Raw genomic sequence first — 14,411 nt, forward strand, 5'->3', positions numbered from 1 at the left:
GGAAAATGCAAACAGCTGACGCAGACGAGTTAAAAAGCGTTTGGTCTAATGGAAAACGCATCAGAGATCAAAGAGGCACTAATGTGAGGATCAACATCCTGTATTTAACTTTAAATAAGAGAAAATGAGAGAAAAGTTTCATCCCATTTGGCTTGAAGAAACACTCGACTCTGGAGATGAGCTCACAGGCCTGTTTTATAAAACACTGGGATAAATTAATGCTCCATCAGATGCACTGAACATCAGTGCCTCCGTTAAAAACAACGATCATTTGAAGAGTCTCAGCTGATGAGGCTCCATTTTGTGGATCAGAAGTTTTAGGACTCACTAAATCAGCCCCACAATCCAAAAGCTTCCACTTTATGTTCTACAAATTTTAAGAACGTGTTTAACCCTAGAACTTGTTAGAGTTGGATGCTTAAAATATGAGATGTTATGCCCGTGTTACTTCCATTTTATACCGCTTAAAAAGAAATCTTTACGGGGGAGAATCTGCAGTGCGTCGCAGTCTGTGGGTCTGAGACGCTCCAGAGAAGCCTCTTTGACACCCGGACAGAGACAGAGCAGGGACTCGGTCCGGCCCTGGCAGGGCTCCGCCTGCACTGATTGATGGTTAAACCCTCACCGAGTCGTAAAGCAGCCAGGCTGGACGCTGTTTAGGAGATAGAGAGCTGATAAAGGAGACGCTCGGTGAGAGAATAAAAGGTTGAAGGGGCTCTAATGGCGCAGGAGGGGAATCCGGACTGTCTGCGCCGTGATGGAGTGGTTTGTCTCCTCCCTGGAGGCACTAATGTCCCCCTGTTTATACACAGACAGACAGACTTCTCGGAGTCGACAGGAGGAATCATCACATGACTTGAGTTTATCTGGGGAAATTACTCATCATAAAACTGCTCCACTCCTCGAAAGCTCTAAGAAAATTAATCCCTGCGGTGTGATAAGGCTAAAGGGCCTCCATAGCTAATGTCCCTTTCATTCTGGAGACGGGGCTGCGCCTCTGCGCGGTTCTCACACCACGTTAGACCAACACGCCTCTGTGGACATTTTTACTTTAGTTAAGAAACAACACGGTCATAAATCAAAGAGCCGTGGATTAAAAGACTTGTTTCCTCTGCAGCTATAACAATGAAAGTGGAGACGTTAGGAGCCCCCGCAGTGGGCGGCGCGTCCCCCCCAGCTCAGGTTTAATCCTCCTTCTCGCTACAATGTGAGTAACAAAATAACAAAACACACATCTATCACCGAGGAAGACGTTGCCTCCTCTTCTCTGGCGCGTTTATATACAAACGTCCCGGTGCTAATGGCCGCAGGGTGGAGATCATTTGTTTTATTTACATGGTGAAAACGGTTCGTTCTCCTTTCATTTCCCACATATATCAGGAATTCCTCTGCCGGTAAAAGTCAGTCGTTTGTCAGCGGAGTCTGGCGTTGTGGGTGACAGAAAACGAGAAACAGAAGTTCCATTAGGTAAACCATTCAACGCCACAATTTATACAGCAGCCGGGCGGGTTCATAAACAGAGCCGCTGCGTCATGCGATGCATTTGTGGTTGCGTGTGAGAGATAAAGGAGGGGGGGGCGTGTGAAATCACAGCATGAGATGAAGTTTGTTTTTTGTTTATTGTCTTTTCATTTTCATGGAGAGCCGCTGCACCACAGTCAGAATCCTCGCGTCCAACGCACTTGGCCAATAAAGCTGATCCTGATTTTCGAACACAGCGTTTTTCCTTAAATGTTCTTGTGGCTTCTGAAGTTCGGACAAAAAGGCAAAAGAAGCCCAGTATTGCTTTGCTATTCTACTGATCCCGTTTCCATTTTACAGGGCAAATCAAGGCACCGTTTTGAAAACGAGGCCGTGGTTCGTGGAGAGCTGTGTGGCCGCGGCTCGTGTGCTCCCGGGCGGACAGAGAGGCTACGGATCAGTGAGATAGCATCTTCCCACTCTGCTTAATGGAGCTATTACTGGCTACAGGCCTCTGCTATCTAAACACACATGCACGCACACACGCAAGCACGCGCGAACAGACACGTGTTCGAATAACCTTTGAGAACCTTTAAGCCGCAGGCACCGAGACGCGCGAACTTTTACGCACGGCTGCTGGACAGAAATCGCACAGCTGAGAATCAAACCCACACAGTCACAGATTATTTTTATTAAACTCTTTTACTGTTTTTGTTTTTTGTATTTTTACATGTTTTACGTTTGTACACAAATGAATAATGAATATGGTTCTAAAAAATGTCTGTGCTCATTTATTCTGGTTCTCACAGGATGTTTCGTTCTCTGCTCAACTTCACCAGAATTAAATGAAATTGTCATAACAACCATTTTTCTGCTAGTTATAATGTGAAGTTTTCTACAATTTCATATAGACACAATTAATGATTTTTCAAAAATAATGCAAACAAATTTTGTGCAAACTAGAAAAGGTCAGTTAAAATGGAATTCTGGAATTTCTAAATACATATTAATCCGACGGCAGAATTATAAAGAGCTCTGTTTCAATCATATTCGTGTTTTGACAAATTTCGGCAAAACATTTCAATTAAAAATGGAAGAAATGTTTTCTGACGATTTGAAGAAAACGTGTTTCTGATATGCAGGAAAAAAGGAATTGTAACCCTGTATTTTATTCTGGTAATTTCCTAAAACTCTGTGAAGTAATAATTGTAATTCAAAACCAATTTCCTTAATGTGGAATGTTATGTTTTTAAGAAAACAGACAAAAACAGCAAAACGACGTTTGATTACAACGATTCAAATCCCCCCTCTATAATAAACTATGTTCTGTTCTCCTCCGTTACTGGATCGACCACTGGCCTCCAGTTGGCACATCGCTGTCTCTACGTGCCAATAAGTGTGTGCGCGCTTTGAACAAACTAATAGTGTTTGTGTTTCTGCTGCTCTCCAACACACTTCAGACATCACATCTCCCGAAAAGCATCAAAACCGTCCACTTCCTCCAAACACACACACCGTATTCAGGCGGATGGCTGAGATTATCTCTCCTCTCTCTCCATCCAACCATCCAGACCCACCTGGCGCCTCCGCTGGGCTGCAAATGACGGCAGACAGGAGGTGTAGCGTTTCCTATTGTTACCTCCTCCATCAGAGAGAGGGAGATGTCATCGGTGCATCCCTCAGCCACAACAGCACAGCTTCTAAAACTGCATCACAGCGCGCGTGCACACACGCACACACACACACACACACACGCACACACACACAACCCCCCCTGCAGTTATTCTAGCAATACAAGTTAAACAGTTTCTTACATAAAGGCGATTCAAAGTGTTTTATGTAACATGCTAATTAAAACAAGTGAAGAAAGATAAAGCCTAAAATAAATAAAATAAAATATAGACAACTTTAACAAAAGTTAACAAAACAAACAAATTTAACAATTAATTAAAAGCAGTGGAAAACCCAGTGTAGCTCGGTTTGGCTCTGACTGGGGCAGGTCTGGTTGGAGCAGCGCTGCATCAAAAGGCCCTTTCACCATATTAACTTCAAACCCTGGATGCCACCAGCTGACCTGTAGAGTCCAGACACCTACCAGGTTGCTACTTGACAAATACAAGTAGGGAATTAAATCCAATTCTATAATTTACCTGGAAGCCAGGATCTACGCTGTATTTTGAATGAACTAGTTTACAAATGTCTAAAGGTCTTTTACAAGTAATAAAACAGCTTATACCTGTACAACAGCAGCCTGCATTCATAGGAGCATTGTAATTAGTCTAGCATATGATCACCTTTACCCTCATTATGGTCTGAGGATCTTCTGTTTATAATACTATGCATGAATATTAAAATAAGTCTGGCAGTAAAACTCTGATGTCTAGTACACAGCATGAGAATCTTTTACTGTTGAAAATGTTCAACTGCTAAATTTGAGTTTTTAAACTGACTACTCTCTGTGTGACAGGCCTCAACAGGAGCTCCAGAAAGGTCACGGCCTTCCTTCTACAGCTGCTTTCCTCCTGACAGACACTCGGCAGTTTGGTGGCTAAAACTCACAGTCATGTGGCCTTTTGTGCATCACTTCACAAACATAATAACAAACCTCAGAGGTCCCAGCCATAATCCCTGAGGTACATGCACAAGACCAGTGAAACATTTCTGCTGAAACTCTTCTCCATGAAACTCCTGAAAAAAATCTGGCTCTGTAGCCGCTTGGTGTCCACACTCCCTCCATCAGCAAGAGTCTATTTTGGTCTGTCTGCAGTTTGTTGCTGGGCAGGGTGTTGTACAGTGGCTTTATCAGAGCTTTTTGGCTGAAAACAGCTGCCTGCTGCATCTGGAAACAACAGCATGAGAGTGCCGAGTCTGATGCACACAGTACAGACCAAACAGATGCAGAGTCTCAGGGCGATGTCACCAGATTAGTTAGAACGTCTCCCTATAACTTCCAAAAAACAAAAATAGGATGGCTTGTTGGAGTTATTCAAACGTCCTCCTGTTTTAGCTTCTACATCAATAATCAAGGGAAAATTTGTATCAGATTACAGATATTTATCGCCTCCACAAGCGGTACAATTTCAAAATCTCATAAAAATGAAAATTTACGGGCACCCATGCAAAGTGGTCCCTCAACAATCTGTACCAGATGGTGAATAGAAAGTGACTCCATATATTGTGTTTGTCACTTTATTTTGAATATGTTTTTATCAGATTAGGATGAATATGATCCCACTTTGGAGGCTGGCTCTGTGGATTTTACTTTCTTTACTGATGAGTCCACACATCAGGTAAAATTATAAGAGCTATACATTGTAACTGGCTAAACATGATGCAAACATTTTCTCCCCCTGGAAATCCCTCAAGGACCCCTGGAGCTCCATGAACCCACGTTTGGAAATCATCGTCTTGGAAGAACCATCCAACTAAAACCAAACATCCCATCACCTACCAGTTTTATATTCTTTCCAATAGTTGCTGTAGACCTTTGGCTCATCTGACACGTAGGAAACACAGTGCTCAGCCTGGCGTCATTGGATTTAATGCTTATTTAAAGTGAGCGGAGGCGGCCGTGTGCCAGTCTAAACACTATGCTGCCTTGTTTGGCACTTTTTTAGGAGGACATGCTGATGATGATGATGATGTAGCGTGAATTGGAGAGAGTCACCAATGAGTATGCAGGGACAACCACACACAGGTCAGTCTGTGCACAGCTCTATCTGTGGACGCTGGAAGCAGTGTTTACTACCTGCTGGGGTGCACGTACAAGGACACAGCGGAGGACAGACCCAGCCAAAGGTCTGCGAGGGGCCCCTGCGTTGTGTGTCCATGTCAAAGTGCATGACATTTATGATCAAAGTCACTAAAAGAAAAATAAGGACAAACTTCTGCAGAGTTATTCTTGTCTGAATTGTCATTTTTGTGTTTGGTTCATCCAAAAATGTGTAAACTGGAATAATCCCAAAACTCGTGTGGTGCAAACTTCAGCCATGCACAAACCTGACAACATGCATCCTCAGATTCTCTCCCTGATCACAAAATCTTGGGATGTGATTGGCCACTATAACAATATTACTAAGTTATCAAAAACAATCTAAAAGACCAGGTCAACACGATCTCAAAGAGAGCTCTCGTTATATCTGAGCTCTGTGGGACTTAGTTGATGGGAAGTTTTGTGACGAAGCTACAGCAAACAAGTCTTCAGTGCAGAGTCAGAGCCATGCGAATGACAGAAACTAAAGATGGAGCTTCAGAAGAATTTCAGCACCCCGGGGAAAAACGTTAATGCCCCTTGTCTTAAACAAACACAGGAATAAAACTCTAGGATAAATATTTAAGCTTGTTTTATTCTTAAGTTCAATTTATTTTCCCTTAAACTACAATGACTTCATCAGTCTTAAGGCATAATGTTGAGATTTGCGGTTTTAGGGTGAACTAAATGATGGAAATGTTTCCATACATCATGGTTTCTAAGATAAGAATTGAACAAAACATTGATGTAATTTCTGCTGGAATAAAAGGCCATAGTTGGAGGGTGGTGTCCTCTTCATATCACTGGGAACCTTTACATTCTGTTTCTATCCACATATCACACACTCTGGGTTTTAGGCTGATTCTGATATTTTTTAAGAATCAAAAGACAAACTGTGACTGTTTTAGACAAGAGAGACAGAAATGCCATAAAACAGCTGTCTCCACAGCTGTAAAGGAGTACAGAGAATGATTTGAAACTATTTCTATGACCATGGGAAGAGTTTTGCAGCTTGTGGCCTGGGACCTGGACTTGAAAAATCCTGGTTCCAAAGAGCGAAAAAAGTCAGAAACCACTAACTGATGCTTAATGTTTCGTTGTCTTTGAAGAAGACATTTGGTTTAGAGCCGAGAGCCCCGGCGGCTGCGTGCATGCGCACGCCGCCATGACGGGCAACTTGGGGGTCCAGTGTCTTGCCCAAGGACACTTTGACTTGTGGTAAGCACCGAGACTCGAACCTTCAACCTTGCGGTTGGGAGACGACTGCTCTAGCCACCCACCGCACCACCGTAGCGCCCTCATTCTCTGTGTCATGTAGTACCTGCTCCTGTTAAATTTCAGTGCATGGCTCATTCATTTTTAGCCTTTAATAGATTTTCAATGTGCTCAATCTGTGACATTTCGATTGTTATGTATTAATACATTTCTAAACTATGTATATTAATAATTAATATCGATAAGACTGCGGGCTGTTTTCAGCTGCGTCCACCTGCCGTGTGTCCAGAGAGGAAAAACCCACAACAAGAGCGCAGGGAGCGGGGTGACAAAGGCGAAGGGTCCCGTTGCAAAACGGAAAGGGGAGCTGATAGGAGCAGATTAGGCCGGGCTAAAAACGTCAGTCAGTTTTCCTGGAGGAATTTTAATTGCCCCGGGGGGCCCTGCTTATCGGCCCAGGGCGGTTATTAATACAACACCCGCGATAACGAGGATAGAGAGAGACGAGGTGCCGCAGGCGGGCGGGGTGCAAGGAAACTACTGGAAGAGGGAAATCAAACACATTGTTCCGTCTAGTTTTTATTTAAATAGCCCACTTCGATGTAGACGTTACTAATCTGCAGCCTGTTCCCTTAATGGTTGGATGTTTGTGTTGAGAGTGAAATATTTAAAACACATGTAATGTCTGTATATTTATTCCGGAGAACTTTATACACATTTTGTTGTACAGTCTCTCAGATTTGTTGTATTTGGAAACTTCGGTGTCTCCTCTAAAATTTATTAAAGTTTTGAAACAGTGTTTCAGCAAAGGCCTGGAGCCACCGACGTCAGATGAGCTCACTGCTAAAATGTGGATCTTTAGCTCAGTAGTTTGGTTACTATGATTTCTTCAAGTCCAAATTGGAATAGAACCATTAGAAGCCGGGTTGTTTGACTTATGGCTCTTAAGCCATAGCCAGGACAGGGTGGAGCAGGTTTCAGGGGCAAAACCCTCACTTCCTTTTAACAAAGTGCAAATCCAAGCCGTCTCCGTATGGCCGACATAAGGCAATGAAAACCCCTCTGTTACATCCTAAATGCACGGGTGAAGACAAACTACAAGACAAAGGCTACACTGACTCTACTATCCTTGACCTGACCGTTGACCTTGACGAGCCACCGCACGCACAGAAAGCTGCGTCTGCAAGGAGCGCACAGATTTATGCACCCACCAACACGAGGACGCAGGGTACTGACCGTGTGTGGAATGATTAAAAACGGCAAAGAACATTTTAAAAACACAACAGAGCTAGGTCACAGTGCAGGTCACCTAGAGCCAGAGCCTGGCTGTTAACGTAAAACAACGTAGCAGCGAAACTGTTGCGTAAAGAAGGATAAACACACCGGGCAATGGAGGAGCAGGGTTTCGGAAAAATTCTCTGTCCACCATATTCACACAAGTCCGAAACAAAATCAGTGCGTGATCCGACGTCATGTACGCTCCACCTTCCCCGTTTCTCCCTCTCTCTCCCAGAATGCTTCCCTTCCAGCACACACGGACTTTCCATTTCACACACCCCACCCCCTGACATCAGAGGAGGCAGAGGCGCTCCTTCGCCCCGGCCCAAACTCCACTTACAAAGCCCGACATTATATCTGTCAGAGAAGAGACCTGCATGGACAAACCCGGGACTAATGCCCATGATTTCGTGCGATGAGGGATTCCACGGGCTTAACGCACCTCCACTCACCAAAGAAGGGGCTATTAAGCTCAATTATTTGTTAGAGAAAGAGAGAAGGAGAAGGGGTGTGCATGTTACTCGGCGGGCTTCATTTCATCGATGCTGCACAGCAGGAGCTGGATGACATGATGCTGCAGAGCCCGCTCACCTCCACGCCGTTTTCTGTCAAGGATATCCTAAAGCTGGAGCAGCAGCAGCAATCCGGGTCCCTGGAGCTCCATCACCGGGCTCACACCCAACAGCACTTGCCCGCATCTCCTCCTCCACAGCAGCAGCATTTCCAAACACCGCCGTCTTGCATGCTTGCGGGGGCCCGGGACAGCCCGTCCTTCTCGGACGGAGAGGACAACCTGGCCTACCTAAGCGCTCTAGCGGCGCGGGAGGAGGAACGCGGGGAGACCAGCCTGTCCCCGGACATGTACGTCCACCCCGGGCTGCAGGGAGCCAAGCTGGAGGCTGCCGAGCTGGAGGAGCAGGAGAGCAGTGAGTTGAAGCACAAGCTGCTAGTGTGAAGGCTAGACAACAAAGGACACGTGTAACTACAATATTCAGGAATATTAATAATAGCATTTCACAGAGAAAATGACCCAGCTGTACGGGTTAAATTATAAATGGAAGCGACTGTTTTAAATGTTGAATCTCATATTTTCAGCGGCTACAAATTTATTTGCATGTTTAGGCACAAAAACATCGCGACCTATTAACCTTATCTAAACCGCTGTCACTGCAGTAGCTGTGGAAATTGTATTACTATAACGCACAGTTTAGTTTATATTTTAAATTCTACACAAACATCTGCCATTTAATACGTAATTGCTAAGACGTTAAAGCGTCAAACACAGTGAACCACCTGGAAAAGAAGATGGGCTTTGGATCATTATATCAAAAATCCTGCAGCTCCCTTGTGCATAGTTGAATCACTTAGACAACCTAAAATACACAGCCTACCACTTTGGCTCAAAATACAGGTTGAACAAAAGAGCTAAATTAAAATGAAATGCTCCATTAATAAAGTGAAAAGCGACTGGACTCGGCTCTGTCAGCGCCAGTGTCCCAATAAAGAGCTATGAGATGGTGGGAGTGCGCATCACGGCGGCCACGGGCCTGAGACGAATCCAGTAAAGTCTGGAAATGTCAAACACTTTCTAGTGGTTGAGCTGTGCGCTTCTAGCGCGGACACTGTTATGATATGTGGACCATAAACGGACAATTAGTTTAAAGAGCCTTGTAAAAGAAATGACACCACGAATAGCGCCAATAAACAGCCACGGCGCGGCAGCGGCCTCGCAGACACCCTCCTTAAACTGCTCGTTAGATATAAACAACCAGATTAGATTTTAACAGACTTTAAAGATCAAGAAGTCAATAAAAATTTAACTATTTAATCCGAAATATAGTTCACCATCATTTACATCTTATAGGAAAAGAGAGATTTTTCTTTTCTGCACGGTTTAAGCCTGTAGATTCACTTCCTGCTCAGAAATCTCGGGTCTGGTTGTTGTGCTCTCTGGCTAAAAGCTGTTGTATTTTTTAAGGAACCAAAAAGTGTCCCGTGTTTGTCTTTTATCAGCGGTGACAGATTGTTGACAGCTATTGGTAGAATTTTGAGTGTTGGTGCTTCTGTTCCAAACTTACCAAAGAGCAGTGTGTGTGGACTGAAAACCAATCTTTTTCAGGCCTAGGGAGAGACAACATTTCATGATTTGAGTCCAGAGATACTAACACTTATATCATTTTTTCAACCTGCCCAGAGAGCTGCGGGCTGGTGTCCCGGGAGGAGGCAGCGGAGGGCGGGCATGCCGACTCTGAGAGACCGGTGCAGAAGCAGAGGAACCGCCGGAGACCCAGGGTGCTCTTCTCTCAGGCGCAGGTCTTCGAGCTGGAGCGGCGCTTCAAGCAGCAGCGCTACCTGTCCGCCCCGGAGAGAGAGCACCTGGCGAACACGCTCAAACTCACCTCGAACCAGGTCAAGATCTGGTTCCAGAATCGCCGCTACAAGTGCAAACGGCAGCGGCAGTGGAAGTGGCGGGGCAGCACCACCCTCCGCCTCCGCGGCGTGTCGCCGTGCCAGTGCTGGTCCGAGATGGAAAGCCGTGTCTGGCCGGTACGCAGAGCTACGCCGCCGCTGCTCCGTACGGATCCAACCCGTACAGTTATAACGGATACCCGGCATACACGTACAACAGCCCCGCTTACAACACCAACTACAGCTGCACGTACACCAGCATCCCCGCCCTTCCTCCGTCCAGCACCCCCAACGCCTTCATGAACATGAACTTGGGAAACGTGAGCGGCCTGGGGAGCTCTCCACAGCCCCAAACACATCAAGGGACAGCGGTCACAGCCTGCCAGGGCTCCCTACAGGGAATCCGGGCCTGGTAGCCTCACCGGAACAGAACTGGTGTCCTGTCTCGGAGCTTTCAGTTTTGGTAAACCCACAGTCTTTTAGAAGTGTGTGGTCAGAACGACCCAGAACACATTATTGCTTATAGAACGGATGTGACTTTGGATTCACGTGTCCAGCTGAGATGAAACGTCCCACTACTTACAGCCAAAAGTGTGCGCGTAACGGCTGAACCGTCGCAGCTTGGGTGAAATGTCACCTTTAGGTCCATTAATTGGTTTGGCACAGGTAGGACTGAAGCACATGGGGAAACTACACATGTTTGCGCATTTCTCCTCATTTGAACTCAAAGGTGGGGATTCGACGTTTGTTTTTAACCTGGTATATTTTAACCTAAGGAGAGATTGAATTACTTTCAAGTGTTTTTGGTTCAACAGAGAATTGTTTTAGTCTATTTCACATTTACTCCAATAAATCCAAGAAACGAGAAAAGGTGCGTTCTGATTCTGTATTCGCGATAAAAAAGATTGATTCCTCTGAATGTTAAACTTTCAGTGTGCTGTTGAGAAAGAGATTGAAATGTTTAATATTAAGAGCCATCAGCGTCACAGAACTGAAACTGTATTTTTCCCCATATAATGAAAAGAGAGAATAATAATACCTTATATTACTGCTTTCATGCGGGGTCACTGTGCCCATAAGTGAATCAGATGCATGGTGGCACATTCTGCTCATAACACATTAAAGGGGAGAGCTGCTGGAGGAGGCCAGGCCATAGGAACTCTTTGTCCGGGTGCCAGGCGACGTGAAAGAAGGAAGTTATTCTCCATTTGAGGTCCTTTAAAGGACACGATTAAGCACCTAAAATACCCCCGAAGAGTGAGTTGCAGCCGGGCTAAGGAGTGGGAATAATGGCTCTTATTGGATTGTCGGACAAAAGGTGTGTGGTAGGCAGAACCGGGCACTCAGCAAAGACAAAGGCGCACAGGGGCCGTGAGATTGACGTCCTAATATTCCCATTTGAGGGACAGGCAGCGGGTTATTCTGCGCAGAGAAGGGGACATGGAGGAAAAATGTGGTCACTTTTGTTCCCCTTCAGGAGGCTTTTTTTGTTCGGAGAGAAAGGCTCTCCTAGATCCCCAGCCGCGAGGCTTCGGGGGCAGCCGGGCTGGAGGTGATAGCAGCAGGGAGGCGTTTCTGTGAATGAAGGGGGTATTATTGCTACAAGTTTCACCATTTATCCCAATGAGGAAAATGGACGGGAGAATTTTAAGGGGGAGCTGGCGATGAGGAGGGAGAGAGGTCTGTATCCTGTGGCCCATTATTTCAGTGTAAGGGTGTTATTTCAGCCCCAGACCGATGTTATTCTCACAGGTACAGTCCAAGCCCGGACGGAAAGCGACTGCAGTGGTCTTATAATAAATGTTTACACGGAAATTTAACTAATAAAACAGAAAAACCTCAAATATGACAGTGATTTCACTGGATCTGTGTGTCAGCAGGTCGTCGTTACGCACCACTGAGGACAAGTTCTGAAAAGGACATTACAAAGATTCAGTGTTTTTTTTTGGTACGAAGGGTTTCCTTTGGGCTGAATGAACCCAAACCAAACGAACTTTGGTCAAATTCTGGTTTAACGTTAAAATAATGGAAACCAGTTTTGAGTTCTTCATCATAACAAGGTCTGCGTGCGAGACATTTTTCACTAATTACTGATATTTGATAGGTAAACTCGTTGATTGATTAATCGAAAAAATAACTGACAGTTTGATAGAAGAACGAGGAGGGTGATGGTTAGAGGAGAAGGATTATTCTATATTTAAGGTCCTGTCTCCTCATTGGCGCTGTTAATTGGCTATTACGCACAAATGAGAGCTAAAAAAAATAAAAGCAGGGCTAAATCTCAGGGTGAACAACTCGCTGAAGGAAAAGAAGCTGCCAAACTATTTGCTGGAATAATTCTTAAAGCATATAAATCATCATGAAAGGTGTGTGAAAATTAGGGAGGTATAGCATCAATTGCTGTTTTTCCTCTGCGAGTAATTGTTCCTCCGGCCTGAGAACAGTTGTTTCCCAAACCCATTCATGTATAATTACACCCACACACTCATGTCCTAATGTGAGACTACAGCTAAGACTGAGAGCAAACAGCAGGAGACACAGTTACTAGAAACCCCCACACACAAAAACCTCTAGGCCCCGTTTCTACTCAGACATAGGGGTTTCTGGGTAAAGGTGGAGCAGCTGATGAATGACAGAAGTTCAGTTTGTCAATAAGATGACTTGCTTTTTGGAAGGAAGGAACGCTGAGAAATGCTTCAAAATAGGTTATTATTATCCTTAACTTCATTTTATTTGTTTCTAAAGTATGTTTACCCTGTGTTTTGGCCGCGATGTCCCATAGAGGTTAAAACCTCTTTCTCAAAGGCGAAGAACACATTCACAAAAAATATTAACACCAGCCACTTTACGCAGGCTTGGCTCCTCTCAATAAAACTAAATCCTGCATCATCTAAAGTAAAATCGGCTGCAGTTAAGATCGGCCAGAACAAATAGGAATCGAATGTGATGGGCAGGGACGGCTGCGTCTCTCCGGCTCCTCTCAGACTGTCGGTCTCTACGCTCAGATTGAGATCAGTCAGTCTGAGCAGTTTTAAGCAGCTGATCTCCTGTTTGGGACAAACAGGTTAAAGTCCACCAGAGCGACCTAAGACCTTCTCCTTCCTAGTGGGGATTAACTGAGAGGCAAACACAGAAAGCTGATGAGGTGTGCGCCCTCAGGTGCTGCCCGGCCGCAGGACACACACTGATGGACGAGACAGAAAGGCGTCCGCCAGCGGATGGGTCGCCAAACAAAACATAGCAATAATAATTAATATAATAATCATCATTTCGGTCCAAATATATATTGATGGCGTTATGATGAAAATACAACAAGACGTTATATGTAATATTATACATTCAAGTAAAAATGAATTGATTCCACAATTAATTACGGACAGAAACGAGTCCTGTGAACAAATATTTCACACCACAGCAAACCTGAAAACAATGTTCTGACAGCAGTCTAGTATTTCTTGTATTAGATCAGATCATTTTATTTTGTTCCGTCCCACTAGAAACCTTTAAATTAAACTTTCTACCACTGCTGAAGGAATTACTCGCAGTCTTTACTCAAGTACATGTGGAAATACTGCATTGTAAAAATACTCCATTAAAAGTAGAGGCCCAGCATTTAAAACCTTATTTAGATAAAAGTTCAGAAGAATTATTGGCAAAGTATCAAAAAGTACTAGTTACACAACCAATTTGGCCCCGTTACCTTATTACTACGAGTTAAAACACTGGATTACTGTTACTGATGCATTAACATGTATGAAGGTCTTTATGTAGCTGGACGTGGAGCTCCTCTGTAACCATGCTTTATGTTTGATAAGCTGGTGTAAAGTTTGGTTGTACAATCTGAACCTACACAGGGAGCATTAACTGGAGTTTCCAAATTAAAGTATTGGAATACAAAGTACCAATTGGATTAGTAGTGCAAAGTACTAGTAAAGTGACTTGTATATAAATGTCACCACTGGTGATAATGCAGCAGTGAAAACAACACACACACACACACACACACACACACACACACACACACTGCAGCGACCTGTGTCACCCTGTGTCACAGGTTTGATTACCGGCTCCCTCCGTTAACTTTCCGGTTTGTTTACCATCCAGCCAACAGCTGCTCTCTGCCTGATCAAACAACACAGGCAGCACCCTGTGCACAGCTGTGCATGTGTGTGTTGATACCTTTGGTGTTTAAACTGATTTTCAGGTGGACACGTTGTCTTTTCAGTGTAGAGTGCAAGACAAATCTCCTAATCTCAACACTACCAGCACACTCATACTTCCCAAATGTTTAGAATAA

At 44.5% G+C, this 14,411-nt stretch overlaps 1 protein-coding gene across 1 annotated transcript; it reads left to right on the forward strand.

The window, feature by feature from the left end:
* Positions 1 to 7,692: 7,692 nt before the first annotated feature.
* Positions 7,693 to 10,974, forward strand: LOC109973891 (homeobox protein Nkx-2.5-like). The gene is given in 3 exon segments (XM_020623759.1): positions 7,693 to 8,631; positions 9,900 to 10,163; positions 10,166 to 10,974. Coding segments are annotated over 3 exon segments (1,041 nt in total). The 5' UTR covers positions 7,693 to 8,219; the 3' UTR covers positions 10,531 to 10,974.
* Positions 10,975 to 14,411: the final 3,437 nt, after the last annotated feature.

Source organism: Monopterus albus, unplaced genomic scaffold, assembly GCF_001952655.1.
Source record: "Monopterus albus unplaced genomic scaffold, M_albus_1.0 scaffold309.1, whole genome shotgun sequence".
Lineage (NCBI taxonomy): Eukaryota > Metazoa > Chordata > Actinopteri > Synbranchiformes > Synbranchidae > Monopterus > Monopterus albus.